The 15,532-nt window shown below is 38.3% G+C and overlaps 1 protein-coding gene across 4 annotated transcripts; it reads left to right on the forward strand.

The window, feature by feature from the left end:
* Positions 1–7,134: 7,134 nt before the first annotated feature.
* LOC110775660 (chlorophyll(ide) b reductase NOL, chloroplastic-like) lies at positions 7,135–14,863 on the forward strand. Of its 4 annotated transcripts, XR_002529844.2 has the most exons (8): positions 7,135–7,464; positions 9,305–9,408; positions 10,621–10,916; positions 11,073–11,228; positions 11,838–11,905; positions 12,023–12,071; positions 12,144–12,229; positions 14,647–14,863. XR_002529844.2 is itself a non-coding variant. In XM_056835174.1 (7 exons), the coding sequence occupies exons 4-7, from the start codon at positions 11,877–11,879 to the stop codon at positions 14,756–14,758; spliced, it is 276 nt and encodes a 91-aa protein (XP_056691152.1). In that variant the 5' UTR covers positions 7,142–7,464; positions 9,305–9,408; positions 11,073–11,228; positions 11,838–11,876; the 3' UTR covers positions 14,759–14,863. The 4 variants fall into 4 exon arrangements, 2 of the variants coding, with proteins under 2 accessions (XP_056691152.1, XP_021835960.1); XM_056835174.1 differs by lacking the exon at positions 10,621–10,916 and having other exon boundaries at positions 7,142–7,464; XR_002529845.2 differs by lacking the exons at positions 10,621–10,916; positions 11,838–11,905 and having other exon boundaries at positions 7,141–7,464.
* The last annotated feature ends 669 nt before the right edge of the window (positions 14,864–15,532 follow it).

The raw sequence follows: 15,532 nt of genomic DNA on the forward strand, positions 1-15,532 counted from the left end.
TTACGGTTTTCAAGTGGATGAAGCCATCCAATTCACTGAGGACTATAATTTAGCATTCCTAGATCCACGTGCATCCCGGGTCATCCCTAAAATATTGCTAGCTCAAGGCTATTTCCCGGGAACTCCATTGGGCATAAGGAAGAAGAACTACACGTTCCATCCCCTACCCAACAAATCTACTCCCTTTGGCCTAGGCTATGAACCAACGGAGGAAGATATTGTTGACCGCTTGTCTAGGCTACGCCTTAACCCAGCCAAGACCAAACAAACCACCCTTCTTCCCCCATATCAAAGAACCCATAACGGTATATTTGTTCGGGAAGGAGAAGAACGCCCATGCTGCGACTTCCCTAAACCCTTCGTTCAGGATGGCCTGCTAAAACCCGGATTTGAAATTTTCCATGACTGCCATACTTTGGATGAGGCACCCCACCTCACCAAGACCAAAACAGCTGAAATATTGGACAACCAAGCTCTATGGACATTGTTTAACGAATCGAGGCCTATGGAGGACGAGACTGTGATGACTACCCTAGCTTTACAAGATGAAGGTTTCGATCCAACCCGGTTAATCTCTCCTACATCAACACTAGAAGAGGCCGAGAACGGATGGGTGAAGACATGTCAGTGGGTCAACACAAAGGGAATAGAATTCAAGATGAGTACAGGCGAAGGACCAAAGTTTTACGAGACTAAACCCAAGGCTTGAGCCATAGAGAGCACTTTAGCAAAAACGCCTAGTAGTTCTTTAGATTGATAGAAAGAATAAAGCTCTAGAAATGGTCCTAAGACCCCTTAGAATATAGGCTAATTTATTTCAGTATGTTTTCCTTACTTTCCGAATTAATAAAGGCGTAAAACATCTCCTAAAAAAACTTTTATTCTAACACTAAATAAGCACTAATCATACTTGCAAATATAAAAATAAGGAAGCGGCCCACTCTAGGCCCAATAACAAGGCCCACTCGGTCTTGAATCGTGACATCGAAACCATCCCCGAAAACCCCCGAAATAAACCACACCATCCCCAATCGTATTTCCAAAACATAAGGGTCTAACCCATGCAACCCAAAGAAATCAAATCCAAACAATGCAAATGTTGCTAAAAAAAAATAAATAAATTCATAAAACAGAATACCATTATTCCCATCATTAACAACCCGCAACTCAGTCCACTCAAAAAGCCTACACAAAGATATTCATATCTTCCGCACCCTAACCCCATTCTCAAAGCTGTTTCGAGTCACGAATAGAAAAAATTAATCCGGACAAAAATGCGTCTCACGCTAACAGTAAAAAAAAAGCTTCCGAAATAGCGTCAAAATTGATATCAACACGAATAAAAAGTAAAACAAAAGAAAAGAAATGAATGCAAGAACATGTGAAGCAATGCGCCGAAAAAAAAACCAGCCCAGAAACCATTTTCAGCGCCCTGGGCTGGGCGCCGAAATCTTTAACGCCCCAGCCTGGGCGCTGAATCTCTCTGCCTGCCAAATTTTGCCCAGAAGTGCTCGTCATTTTATCTGCACATACACGGAAAAATAACGAACACTTGGGAGGGTACAGCACGTATCCAGATATACATACAAAAAATATACGGAAAATTTATTTTTTGTGTGCAAATACACGGCTTACGGCAAAGCGGCAGATTAAAATAATAATAAAACTTCACTTATTTTACCGTTTCAAATAATATGTTTTCATCTCAGAGCATATTTATCGAATTCGGCATCCTAGAATTTATTCTAGCTAGAACTACGCGCGACCTGATTCTAAGTTAAAATTGTTTAACAAGGATACGTAGGCAATCCTACTTATGGATTCGGTCCAATCAAATAAAAAATATACATTGTGCGTAAGTGTTAGACATGAGCAAATAAAAAAGGAGAGGAGAAGCAAAACGAAAACAAGAAAAATAAATTACGCCTTTATTAATGTTTAAAAATAATAAGAAGGAAAACAAAAGTGCTAAGGAATGAAAAACAAACACAACTGAAATAAATAAAGGGCACCTACACCATAGCAAGAACTACACTACTCGTGTTCTTCCGGATCATCAAATAAAGTGTTGTAGAGGGCAATGTTCGCAGGGTCCACCCCCACAGGCTTCTGCGCTGCCCTTATATCAATCTCCATAAGAACAGGCTCCTGGACACAAACTTCCAAGGATGCCAAGGCCTCAGAAACATTCTCAGTTTAAACAGTTATAGCCCGCTCAGCCTCAAGGGAACAAACAATGGTGGGGGAGGGATTATCAACATCAACTGGATTAGCCACTGGTTCTACTAGGGGCTAAACTTTCCTAACCCATACATTATTCCGGCGACGATCTCCGCGAGAGCTTGCATTTCTTTTGTGAACGGCAGGCCCCTTCATGTTAGGCATCTTTTTAGGCCTAGAACTGGAACGGGGAGGAACTTCCTTTCGCTTTCGATCTGGACGAGCTTTTACAGTCTTAATACCATGGTTGCGAGGATTAGCAGAATCATGGCCCTCATACCTAGCCCGAATTCGAGGTATCAAAAGCTCAACCGACTCCTCATTTCGAGCCTTAGTCCTCACAGCTTTATCATCGGAACTCATCCACAACTTGTAGTTTTCGGAAAGACCCACAAAGCCATATGTAGCCACGGTCCAACGCGGGAGGCCACCATAATACTTTTCCCACGCTTGAACCCGTGCTTGTGAAAAGGCCGCTACTTTAGGTGGTACCGTATCAGAAAACGGGATAGTCTGCCTTAAGCCGTATTGACGCATGACTCGGTAAGGAAAGATATTAACTGGCCGAGATAGCCCCAACAAAGAAACGTAAACTGACACCTCGGAACCCCCCGTCATATTAGTCAAACCCCACCACGGTACCACCCACTTAATAGAACATATACCATGAGTGAAATAAGAGGCCCACTCGGCCTCGTCCTGGCCTTGGTGCAAATACTTTCGGTTACCCAAGGCTATAGGGCGATAATGTTTAGGATCGACAGGAGTTTCTAAAAGCCTAAGTCGTTCCATGAGCCAAATCTGCAAAAAAACGGGTACGATCAGAAAAATAATAATAAACGAAACCTGGGGCGCACTTTCAACGCCCAGAACCAGGCGCGAAAAAATTCCAACGCCCCGCCCTGGGCGCTGAAAATCAGCTCCAAGCAGGGCGCTGTCGAGACAAACAAAAAATATATAAAAAATTATGTGCGCAAATGAACGATCGATTACCTGCAGCAATAGGGGGCTCCCCTTAAAATATTCAGATTTGGCATCCTTCTTCAACTCATCCGCACTCAGCAAGGTCTCGGCAACAACCAACGGCATAATGGAATAGCAACTTTCCATCTGGCTGATCAAGGGGATCAACCTTATGTCACCGAACTCTCCATTGTTATTCGACAGTAAATAGTGGTTCAACAAGCAGAATACAAGTGATCGAATATTCAATATCTGTTCGGTCATATTTTTACTAGGTCTAAAGTGATGTTTTACAAGCTTTGCCAAATTAACCTTATCACCCACAACGATCTCAGCGAGCATGTTAGCATCTAGTCCTAGGAAAGCCCCTATAGTTGTTTTACCCTCTTCAATGGTGCCAGGGGTGGCAGAAGTAGCATTGGTAGGATAACCAAGGATCGCAGCAAATTCATCTGGCAAAGGGCATACTTCAATGCCCCGAAAGACAAAAACATGGTGATCGGAATCCCAAAAGCTCAGGGCTGCATACAGAAAGTTATAATCAATATTAATTTGTTGTAAGCCTAAAAGTGTCTCTAAGTGGTATCCTTTCAACAAAGCCTTTTATGTTGGAGTAAGGGCTCTTAGACAGTGCCTAACAACTCGTTGGAGGGAGAAGGGAGGAATCGACATGACAAGAGCAGGAAAGAATAAAAAACTAAGCAATTACAAAAGAGAGGAAGATTGAGAGTGATGAAAAAAAAGGACGTATTTAACCCTATATATACCCAAAGACATCGAGTGACATCCTAATCCCATTCGGAAACGCGCCAAGAAATCCGGAAACGAGAAAAACTTCCAGGATAGGACTTCCAGCGCCCAAGGCTGGGCGCCGAAATAATTAACGCCTGGCCATGGGCGCCGAAAATGCGGCCCAAGGTCCGGATCTTAGAAAACCCGGAGCAGGAAAGGACTTAAAACCGTGTTAGTAGACACGAGGCCCTTTTGTAATCAAGATCAAGCCCAAAGCACCTTTAGAGCCCGAATAGTGAAAATGAATGTTAAAGCTTGTCGAAACTTAGACTCATCTCAAGGAAAAAATATGTGTACATTTTTCAAAGCAATATAATAAAAAATGAATAAAAATCAAGGTCATTCTTCGAAACACAAATATTTTTTATTAAGTCGTTGGTTTCTCAAATTAAAAAGTGTTTATTTGTCAAAAGATCGATCAGGGCCAAGGTAAGCCCGATATTATTGAAAAATAAAATAAACTTTGTCGCCCAAAAAATGAAGTCGCACTCCACGACTTCATCAAAGTAGCATACCACTACAAAGACCGCTCGCACATACGAGCACGATCCCAAACATGATAAAGGACGTTATAAAATACGTACTTCTCTTGGCAAGAAATGACCGTCAAGCACGAGTGCTTGGGGGCTCGAAAGAAAATATATGTTTCAACAGAGATTATGCGAAGTTAAAACCATATTCCCGGACTACGCTATACGAAGTCCCGTGTTTGGATGTCTCAAAAGGAAAAAAACCGGTTTACGACCTCAAGACAAAGGTCGCCGTTGATACTTATACATGGTCCCCTGATCAAAGACCCAAGTAGTGGCAAAGTTGAGCCGTAAAGACTAGTTCAAAACCATGAAAGATGATGACCACAAGACAATGGTCCGTCTAAGCACGTTGTCAACCCACATTCAGGTTACAACTAAATCCGAGCATCCCTCGAAAGAATTCGCTCCTACAAGAATGAGTAAAAAAGGAAATTCTCAAAAGAAAGAACATATGAAATAGGGACTTGCCCACCCCAGTCGAGCAAGATCGCCCCACGAACCACGCGAGTCCCAAATCGAAAAGACGAATTCAGGTTCGCTCACCTCTAGCGGACAAGGCTCGCCCACCTTCAGCGGGCGGGGTCTGCGTCACTAACCGCGCAGGTCCTCATCTTTCGAAAAATAAAATCTTCAAAAACAAAAAAACAGGCTCGCCATCTTCAGCCGGCGGGGTCTACGCCACAAATCGCGTACGTCCTTATTTTCAAAACATCAAACAGATTCGTCCACTTCTATCTGTAGACACCTACTTTTGTCACCATTCCTGAAAGGGAAGGTTCGATGATGAGAACATAAATCTCTACTTGGCAACGCATCTCCTATAAAATAACGAATCTCGATCACCCTTTTCATTTCAGCCAAACCTGCTATTTATAGAAACCTGCTTAAAATAGTAACTGCCATAACGGGTAGTTGTTAAAAGTGGCAAGACATAAAAGATAGAAACCTGCCAGAATTAGGTGTTGCACTCCAACATAAATCCTAAAAGAGATAGAATTTACAAAGGAATTCTATTCCTGGTATAATTCGAAAATAAGAGTTACATATTAATTAAAATCTTAACGAACCTATAGTTCGTAACGGGCCCAAACGCATTCCGTCATAAGTTAATACGCACTAAAAGACTCGGATAAGTCTCAAGAAGCTCTGTGTTCTAAGAGTTCAAATCTGACAAGGAAAACAGCCCAGATCCCATTTTCAACTCCCAGAGCTGCGCGCCGAAATCTTTAACGCCCATCCCTGGGCGCCGAATATGCCTAGGGCCGTTTTATCTCCGGATTCTTTTTGGATTAGTATCTTAAAATCTATCTTTCCACAAACTCTTTCCCTATAAATACAGCCTCAAAATCGACGTGAAGAACACAAACAATTCATGATTTGAGTATTGACTCCAACCCCTAAGCCTAAGCCTCACGCTGCGAAATTGATCTCGCGTTCTGTCGCAATCGACCCAAAAGTCGAACAGAACGTATCCTGTCCCTTGTAGCTGAAGAATGAAGCCCGGATACTGGAACCTTGCCCAGAAACTCGAGATTCGTTAAATAAAAGGAGAAATAGCAAAGCCAAAGTGGTTAGTTTTCTGAGAACCACAACGCACCTCTCAAGGGTGCGTTGTAATGTGTCCCTTCGTATGATTTAATCGCTTTCATCACCCTTTTATTAAATTGTTAAACTATTAATCTGATTGTTCTATCACGCCTAATAAAGATAATATCTTGGACAATTGAACTATCATGCTAGGTACCTTAAATCAATATAAACAAGATAATCACGATCGACTTAGTATTATGTGTTGCATATTGCTAAAATCAATTCAGAGTAGTTTAATGGTTAACGCATGTCCCTTCAATTATTTATGCTGAGCTAGTAAGGATATCCTGCCTCTGGAATTATCGAAGAGCACTCCTCTCGGTAGTTACAGTCCCCCGAACTCTCAATCTCTCCCTGCGGGTGTACGTTAAGCGATCCACACACCAGGGATCACAAGGGAACCTATGGCCGTCGTGGTCAAACATAATTGCACTCCCTTTAATTTATGTCACGATAACCGGGTTTTGTCAGTTTTTCTCATTGTTGTTAAAAACTGAATGGCGACTCCTATATTACTAGTCAATTGGGTGTAAACTCACAGGAAATCCAATTACACTTGATTCGACAAAAAAACATCACGCCCACGAGGGACGTGGTCACGCATTAGCCTCGTGCTTTTTCGACCCCCTCACAGTGGCGACTCCACTGGGGATGTGAAGGAAATACTCGTGCTCGTAGGTAATCAAAATAGCCGAAGGGTGAAACGATCCTACCCCGCGTTTGTTTCCCTATCAAGTTGGGACGGCCTGAAAATCAGCATATTAATGTGAACGGGCAGAACCGCATAACGAATCTTGGCTCCCTTGGCATGTTTCATCTCGGGAGTTGGGACTAAGGATACCCATCGCCAACCGGGGGTGCATACGTTTCGAATGTTGTGCACTCAGCACTTTTCGCTAGTAGTACCACTAGAGGAAAAATCGTCATAGGTGGCTCATTAAAGGTTGCCCTTATACAACAAGGGCCACTTTTAAGAGAAAAAAAGTTAATTTTTTTTTTTTAACAAAACAATATTTTCCCTAAAGTTTTACAAGCGCAGCCTTTAATGTAATTAAACCCAAGCTCTCATTTTCTCAGCTTCCGTGTTCAGCTCGGGCACCCCATTGTCATCTCCCTGCTCGAGCTCTCATCTCTCTCCTCCTTCTTCACTGGCGAGCAGTCCCTCCTCCTTCTCCACCGGCGAGCTCTCCCTCCTCCTTCTCCACCGGCGAGCACGCCCACTTTCGGGCTCTGTCTCTCCTCCCCATAAATACCCCCCTAAATCCTCCGTAGATTTTCCAATAAACCAAAATTTAATCGAAGTTCACTGCTGAATTCGTAAGCTTGGAAGCTTGTTCAAAAATTGCTCGATTTTTGTTGAAATCAGGTCAAATTCTGACTTTCTTGTTCATTTTTGCTCTCTTTCTCTCTCCTAAATTTTCAATTTCACATTCAAATTCCTTGAAATTTGGTCATAAACCCTAATTTAATGAAATTAGATCAAATTGATTTGCTTCTTTGGTTCGTTAGCTATATGTTTCATCAAAACCTACTAGTATCAATCATTAATTTTTCGAGAATTTCTCCAATCGCAATCATGGTATCATTTATTTTGTTTGATTATTTCTAGTTCATCATTATTTGCTCGAATTAAATGTTTTTTTTTTTTTTTGTTTTTTTTTTTTTTTTGTTTTTTTTTACGTTTCTTGCCTGATATTTGTTCGTATGTTTGATTCCTTCAAGATTTCTTCCATTGTTATATGTTTGATTCCTTCAGAGTATGATTCTTAATCCCTTCAGAATGTGATTCTAAACCCCTTCAATTTCTTCCACAGTCGTTGATTTGTATTTATCTAATGATTATTTGATGGCTTATTTATTTGATGTAATGGTGTTCGGAAATTTTGGTATTTACTACCTTAAAAATACCCCACTTTTGCATTTACTACCTTATGAAATTTTTATTTTGAATTACTACCTTAAACTTCCAATTTTTTTTATTTACTACCACTTTACAGTTTTCTCATTTTAAAATTTAGATATCTCTTTCGTTTCTTAATCGTTTAATGTGATTCAAAGTTCACTATTCTCCTTGCTTTATAGGGATTTCATTGAGAACAACATTTCAAAAAAATTCGTTTGATAATTCATATATATTTTAAACTTTTACAAATAATATTTAATTATTTTTACCTTTTGCAAAATTTTAAAAGCAAGATCCATATGGAATCCTTACACTTAAATGAGAAGAATGGACTTTGAATCACTTAAAATGATTAAAAAACAAAAGAGATATCTCAATTTTAAAATGAGAAAACTGTAAAGTGGTAGTAAATAAAAATAAATTGAAACTTTAAGGTAGTAATTTAAAATAAAATTTTCATAAGGTAGTAAATACAAAAGTGGTGTATTTTCAAGGTAGTAAATACCAAAAAATCCATGGTGTTACTATATGATACTTTCATGTTGACACTATATCTTGAAGTTAGATATGTTTTTCTTTATAATATATCTTTTCCTGGTTGGATGCAGATTTATTGCTATAATCTTCTTTGAGGCTGTGGTCTTTGCCATTCTTGTCTGTCATGAGTCTGTTAATGGCTCTGATTATGTGCACAACTACATATTTGTTGGTGACCTTTATAGACCAGAAAGTTGCTCGATTCCATATTGCAGATTTGCATAATTGAATCAAACCAGAAAGTTTTGAGGAATTGGACTGAGAGAACCATTTTGAAGTTTTGACTGATGGTGAATGGATTTTAGGCCTAGGTGAAAACATTTTAATGGTTTGAATGGTTGATTCTATTTTGTTGAACATAATCAAGTTGTTCTTATTAGCATTATTTCATTTGAATGGTTACCACAGAGTATGTTGTAGTCATTCTTTAGTTTGTTTAATGATTTTTGGTTGATTCTATTTTGTTGAACATAATCAAGTTGTTCTTATTAGCATGGTTTCATTTGAATGGTTACTATGATTTTGAATGGTGCTTCATATGCACGAATTAGAGGGTAGTTTATAGACTGGGAATCGAACCATGTTTCTTTGAATGAAGGGAATGGTGGAGGTATTGAGTTTTTCATTATGTTTTGGGATATTATGTGTTATTCTGAGTTCTGAATTATGCATTTTGTTAGTATCTTTCATTTCGAAATGTGTTGTTCGGAAATTGGAACACCTTAATCATAGGATTTTAACATTAGCTTGGATGGGTTTTCTGCAGGAACATGTTTGGAGGTAGTGATACTAATCCTATGCTTCCTGTTCACATGGATGGTGTCAGGTTGCCGTATAATGCCAATATAGTGCCATTGATGCAATTAGATGGTCAGTCTTGTTTAGCCATTTTCTTTTTGCCTGCATGCTTATTGGCACTTTCATACTCTGATTAGTGGTATTACTTGTTTGCTTGGACTCATGGTATGGTTGGTGTGAGGTTGTTTGAATCCATGTCTTATCTTGTCTAATGGAAGTTTTCTTCTTCCTCGCTTTTGTGTAAGCATTTTGTGATTTAGTAGTGAGTTACTGGTTTTCCGTGGAGATTTTTTGTCAGTTAGTTTGACAGTTGAGTTTTCCGTCTTGAATGTTTTAGTGAGGAATGTATATGACATGAGAATTTTCTCCCGCCCCATTCCCCCTATAAGTCATAAACTACTGAAAGTACACCGTATACTGCTGTCCTTTGATGTCCAACCAGACAAGCTAAGTTTATCAAACTCAAGTTTATCAGCTAGCCAAGCTAAGGTTTGTAAGAAGATAATGGTTCATGACTTAGGAATTTGGTTTTCATCCATCATAGAATATACCAAGTATATGTCAAACTTGGTATTATAGAGTGGCGATATCCTTTGAGGCATGCCTAGGCACAAGGCACTTAGGTGCTAGTATCATTACCTCAAGCAACCCTAGGCCAAGTATGGGCAATGAGGTATGGGGCATAGCTGAAGAGGGTTAGGTGTTGTTATGCTGCACACATGAGTTGCTAAATTCGAAGGCATTATTCTTTGTTTGATTCCTCTCCCCACCCCCCACCCCCTCGTTTCCATGCTTGGGTGCTTCGTACAGAAACCCTTTCGTATGAGGATCGAGAGAATTTTCGAAAAGAAAATTGAATTTTAGTTTGTTAGCAGTTACAAAAAAACTTGCATCTCGTGTTTGTGATTAATGATGATCAACATATCACCTTCTGCTTCACCTCAGAGTGAATGGTGATCTTTGAAGCATAGATATGAAATTCAATTGTGCCACTGGACTTGAAACATAGATATGAAGTTCTATTTGTTAATATAATTTAGAAAATTCTGAAAAAGAGAGGGAAATAAGGTTAACTGTAAAAGTTTAATTTATTGAAAAAAAAAGGGTCCATTATAAAATTAAGTCAACATGGGAAGCTGAAAATTTTGGTACCTTATATTTCTGGAATCTATAGACAAGTTTCACATCAAGCTGGAAGTTCAGAAATAGTACAAACTTTGGGAACATCCGTAAAGTAACAAAATATTGGTGATCGATGTCTTCTTACCACTAATCTGTTGACAGATCAGGGGCTGGTTTGCACTGATCTGCGCTGACTGATCTGTTGCTGAATGATCTGCATGATCTGTTGCTGACTGATCTGCATGATCTGATCTGCTGCTACGCGCGCTGCTGCTGACTGATCTGTTGCTACGCTGCTGCTGCACTAGTGCAATGTTGCTGGCTGCTGGATTATTGTTGTTGCTGCTGCTTGATTATTGTTGTTGTTGCTGCTGTATTTTTTGTTGCTGGCTGCTTAACTTGTGTGAATGTTCTAACCGCCACATTTGTATCTTGTACTTGATGCAGCAACACCCTAGGTACCGTGAATAATAACCAAATTGTGAAATGTGAATAATAATGAATTACTCTGTATCCAAGATTTTTTTCATCAAATCCTAAAAAACCCTTGAAGAATACAAGATGCCTCTACGTGGTTTAATTTTTGGCTAACGTTATATTATTATTGATTGCAGAAATTGTGAACCTTATCGCAGAGGTTGAACATACTGCAGGAAAGAAGGGCACATAAATTTATATGACTCTTGTTGAACTAAAAGGTGGTGATTGATTTCATAAAGTGGTTGCTTGGGTTGGAGGTAGAATTATTACAACGGAACATCATCCAAAGGGTATAACTTCTGCTATTTTGTTACTATGTACGTTCTAAGCCATATTACATCCATAGAAAAACTGAGGATGCAAACTTAATCCAAAATGATTTGGAATCCATCACTCTATTAATAACCCCGAGATATATGGAGAATGAATGCAAGTTAATAATGTAAAGTTGGTCTTTCTGCTATTGATGCTTAGTCTAGACTGATATAAATGCATGTGTAGGTACTCTTATGACTTATGACGTTTCATATGTGTGTTTGACAGTTTTGGTGTCAAAACTTGCCTCGATCCCATCACTGTTTCATTTTTTGTTTAGTTTTGGAGAATGCACTACTGTATTTATGCATGAGTGATAATGGAAAGTAGTCCTACACTCTTAAAACCATAAGGAAGAGGCAATAAACTTCGTTAATGTTGTTTCACCTGTTTGCTATTATTGTAAGATGGCTATGTTTGTACGAGGTCTTAAAACACCCGATTAGGTAACACTGCTTCAGAGAACAGCGTTTCATGATAAAATTTGTTCTGAGATTATTATATAGCAACATGATCTGGCATGTGATGTTTACTCGTTAGTGACCTTTAGATTAATCTTATACGAAGTACTACTACCGATTCAGATTAATAATGCGGGATCCAATGCATATAGCTATAAGCCTATGGCAGAAGCTTCAGATGAGGATCTCATGTGAGCCTAAATCCTAGTTTTTCTTCATCTTTATCCTCATACCCACACATCCATTTTTCACAAGCTTTCTTTTTTTGGAGTTCCATTGAGATTAATTAATATTGTACATCTATGCAGTGAGGTGGTCACTACAAATACCCTTGGTTTGATGATCTGCTGTCGGGAGGTAATTGACAGATAGTTCTCTGCTGTCAAAAAATATCCAAGCACATCACCCTTACATTTTTTTGTTATATAGGCTATGAAGCTGATGTTAAACCAACCCAGAGGTGGTCATATATTTAATATTGATGGTGCTGGTTCTGATGGAAGACCGACTCCAAGGTACTTTTCGATGGATATTAACGTCATATAGTACAATACTTTTGTTGATGAAATTTACATGTCCATGTGACTAAGGTTTTTCTTCTTATGCCTTATGTTTTGTTACCTTTAGTCCCCCAAAATCAAAATGAAGTAAGCAACAGCAGAAAAAGTGTGGAAATCCTAGAATATTTTTGCGACAGCCATAGATGCACACAGTTGTTCACTTTCTTTAAACTGTTTTGAAAAGTAGCTTATCTGAATTTGGTTAAGACGCCAATACTCCTGGCCTTTATGGTAACCCATGCAAAAAAAAAAAAAAACAAATTGTAGAATACCTTTCTAAATTCTAAGTATAAGAACTTTTACTCCCAGTGATCCCCTTGTTGAAGCTTGGTGAAAGTATTATAAACAGATTTAACCTCATCTTTATCAGAGTCTTTGTTGACCTAAAGCATAGAAAATACCCCAAAATATCCTCATTTCAGTTTATGATAGACCTACAGAAAGCTTCTGATTAGGTTTACCCTGGATTGCCTCTTTCCTCGAGCCAGCCTTCAAGGTGATTTTGCTGTTAAATTCCTTTATGGCATTTTGAATTGTCGGGTCTTAAAGCAGCTGAGGTTCAAAAACTACAGTGAGCCTTGGAACAAGTGTGAGAGTCACCGTACATGAGATCAAGTTTCCGTCCAACCAGAGATAGTCTTAAATCTATATCCATATCAACTCATCATCGTGTTTACAGCAACAGGGAGTGGAGCAACCAAAAGTTAGATGACACGTTTTGAGATTAGGCATTATAGTAACTTTTAACTTTTGATTAAGCTTATCATCATTGTATATATATGCTATAACATAATTTTCCCAAACAAGGGGTGTGGGTCAGAGAAGGGTTGACAGGGGGGGTAAATGGACGTGGAATGCTAAGAATTTTCAGAACTTTTTAAGTTATGTGAAGGTGGAAAAGTAGCTTTTATGTCTTTGCTTTTATGTTTCGATCCTTACATGTCATATTTTGACTATAAAAGCTGTTTTCGCTTCCAACTCTCAACTAATGAACCAAAATAGGAATTATTAACCCTTTACATGTTTAAAATACTTACCATTAGGTTGCCAATCCTTATTTTCATCTACTTTGGTCAATTTATGTACATTTAAGGCTCGTTCGATCCTTACATTTCATATTTTGACTAAAACAACCATTTTCACTCCCAAGTCTCAACTAATGAACCCAAAATAGGAATTCTTAACCCCTTACATGTTTAAAATACTTATTATTAAGTTGCCAATCCTCATTCTCATCTACTTTGGTCAATTTATGCGCATTTAAGGCTCGTTTGATCGTTATATGTCATATTTTGACTAAAATAGTCGTTTTGGCTCCCAACTCTCAACTAATGAACCAAAGGTTTAGAATTTGAATATAAGTACGTTTGTTGATAGTTGGGATCGAAAATAGCATTTTTGGCCATAAATGACCTATATCGACCCAAATGACCCATAGGCGTGCATAGAGAACTTGAAATGAGTCTTATAAACATATAACTAATCATATGAAACATGAAAAACGTTTAGAATATGGAAATAGTTTCGTTTCTTGGTAGTTGGGATAAAAAATGCCATTTTTGGCCATAAATTACCTATATAGACCCAAATGACCAATAGGCGTGCATAACGAACTTTAAATGAGTCTTATAATCATATAACTAATCATATAAATCACGAAAAATGTTTAGAATGTGGATGTAGGTTCGTTTGATGGTAGTTGGGATCGAAAATGCCATTTTTGGCCATAAATGACCTATACCGACCCAAATGACCAATAGGCGTGCATAACGAACTTGAAATGAGTCTTATAATCATATAATTAATCATATAAATCATGAAAAAGCTTTAGAATTTGAATATAAGTTTGTTTGTTGATAGTTGAGATCGAAAATGCCATTTTTGGCCATAAATGGCTATATCGGCCCAAATGACCCTTAGGCTTGCATAACGAACTTGAAATGAGTTTCATAAACATATAACTAATCATATGAATCATGAAAAAGGGTAAGAATGTGGAAATAGGTTCGTTTGTTGCGAGTTGGGATCGAAAATGCCATTTTTGGCCATAAATGACCTATATCGACCCAAATGACTCATAAGCGTGCATAACGAACTTGAAATGAGTCTTATAAACATATAACTAATCATATGAATCATGAAAAAGATTTAGAAAGTGTATTTAGGTTCATTTGTTGATATTTGGGATCGAAAATAATTTTTGGCCAAATATGATCTATATCGAGCTAAGTGAGCTTTAGATGTGCATAAAGAATTTGAAATGAATCTTAGTACACTCAGAAAGTTGTTTTTTCGCGACCAATATAATTTCTGTTTTCGCATATGAAACTTAATTTAATTTATGGGTTTGCATGTACGTTGTTCTTTTAAAGGTTTTCACAACTCCAAGGGAGGGGCCCTTTACCAAAGAGGAGTTGGATAAAGTTCGAAACAAGTGGACTACTTACTTCAACGATTGTGAACTACCCTCAGTGTAATAAATAGAGCAGGCTTGTAGTTATCCGTGACTCTTACATTATTTTGTTATTTATCGATTTAATTAATTACATTTGAATTAATTCGGTAATATTATTGGAAATTTGAAATTCATATCATTTTTTAGGAATGTCAAGCTGATGTTTGGTGAAACAGTATTCTATAAATTATAATCCAGAATTTTATATTGCAAAATATCAGGAATTATATTGCAGATTTTTTTTTTGCAACAAGAGCAACTTATGTGAAGCTTATAAGTTGCCCTTGTATGCAACAAGGGCAACTTATAAGTTTCACATAAGTTGCCCTTGTTGCAAACAAGGGCAACTTATAAGATTATAAGTTGCCCTTGTTAAGGGCAACTTTTGATAATTTCACCAAAGTGACCCCCCCATATGTTGCCCTTATTATTGGCAACTTATAAGCCTATTTTAAGGGCAACTTATGATGTTTTTTCCTCTAGTGTACACCCATCCCAAACCCAATCGCTCGCCCACTAGGTCCCTCTCATTGGTGCATGCCCCCTTGGCTTACATCGTGATTGGCCTCTTGGGACGAAATTCGTCTGTTGAATGCACTACCTCGACCGGGGCATGTGATGTATCTACGATAGAAGCGGTACTAAGCCGTCGCAAATATTACCCATAGAAACCTATCATAAACTACATGACATATTATTATTTTGCCTCATGTTGTAATGTTAGTTATGTGTAGCGAATTATGTGATTTTGTGTGACAAATAATACTAGAAAACCAACTACCTTAAAAAATTGCCCAAACATT

Source organism: Spinacia oleracea, chromosome 1 (assembly GCF_020520425.1).
Source record: "Spinacia oleracea cultivar Varoflay chromosome 1, BTI_SOV_V1, whole genome shotgun sequence".
In the NCBI taxonomy this organism is placed as follows: Eukaryota; Viridiplantae; Streptophyta; class Magnoliopsida; order Caryophyllales; family Amaranthaceae; genus Spinacia; species Spinacia oleracea.

Coding starts and splice junctions, on each gene's coding strand:
- LOC110775660 (XM_056835174.1), top strand. CDS start 11,877: ATGGCAGAAGCTTCAGATGAGGATCTCAT. Junction 12,072..12,143: donor TGATGATCTGCTGTCGGGAG/GTAATTGACAGA, acceptor TTTGTTATATAG/GCTATGAAGCTGATGTTAAA. Junction 12,230..14,646: donor GATGGAAGACCGACTCCAAG/GTACTTTTCGAT, acceptor GTTCTTTTAAAG/GTTTTCACAACTCCAAGGGA.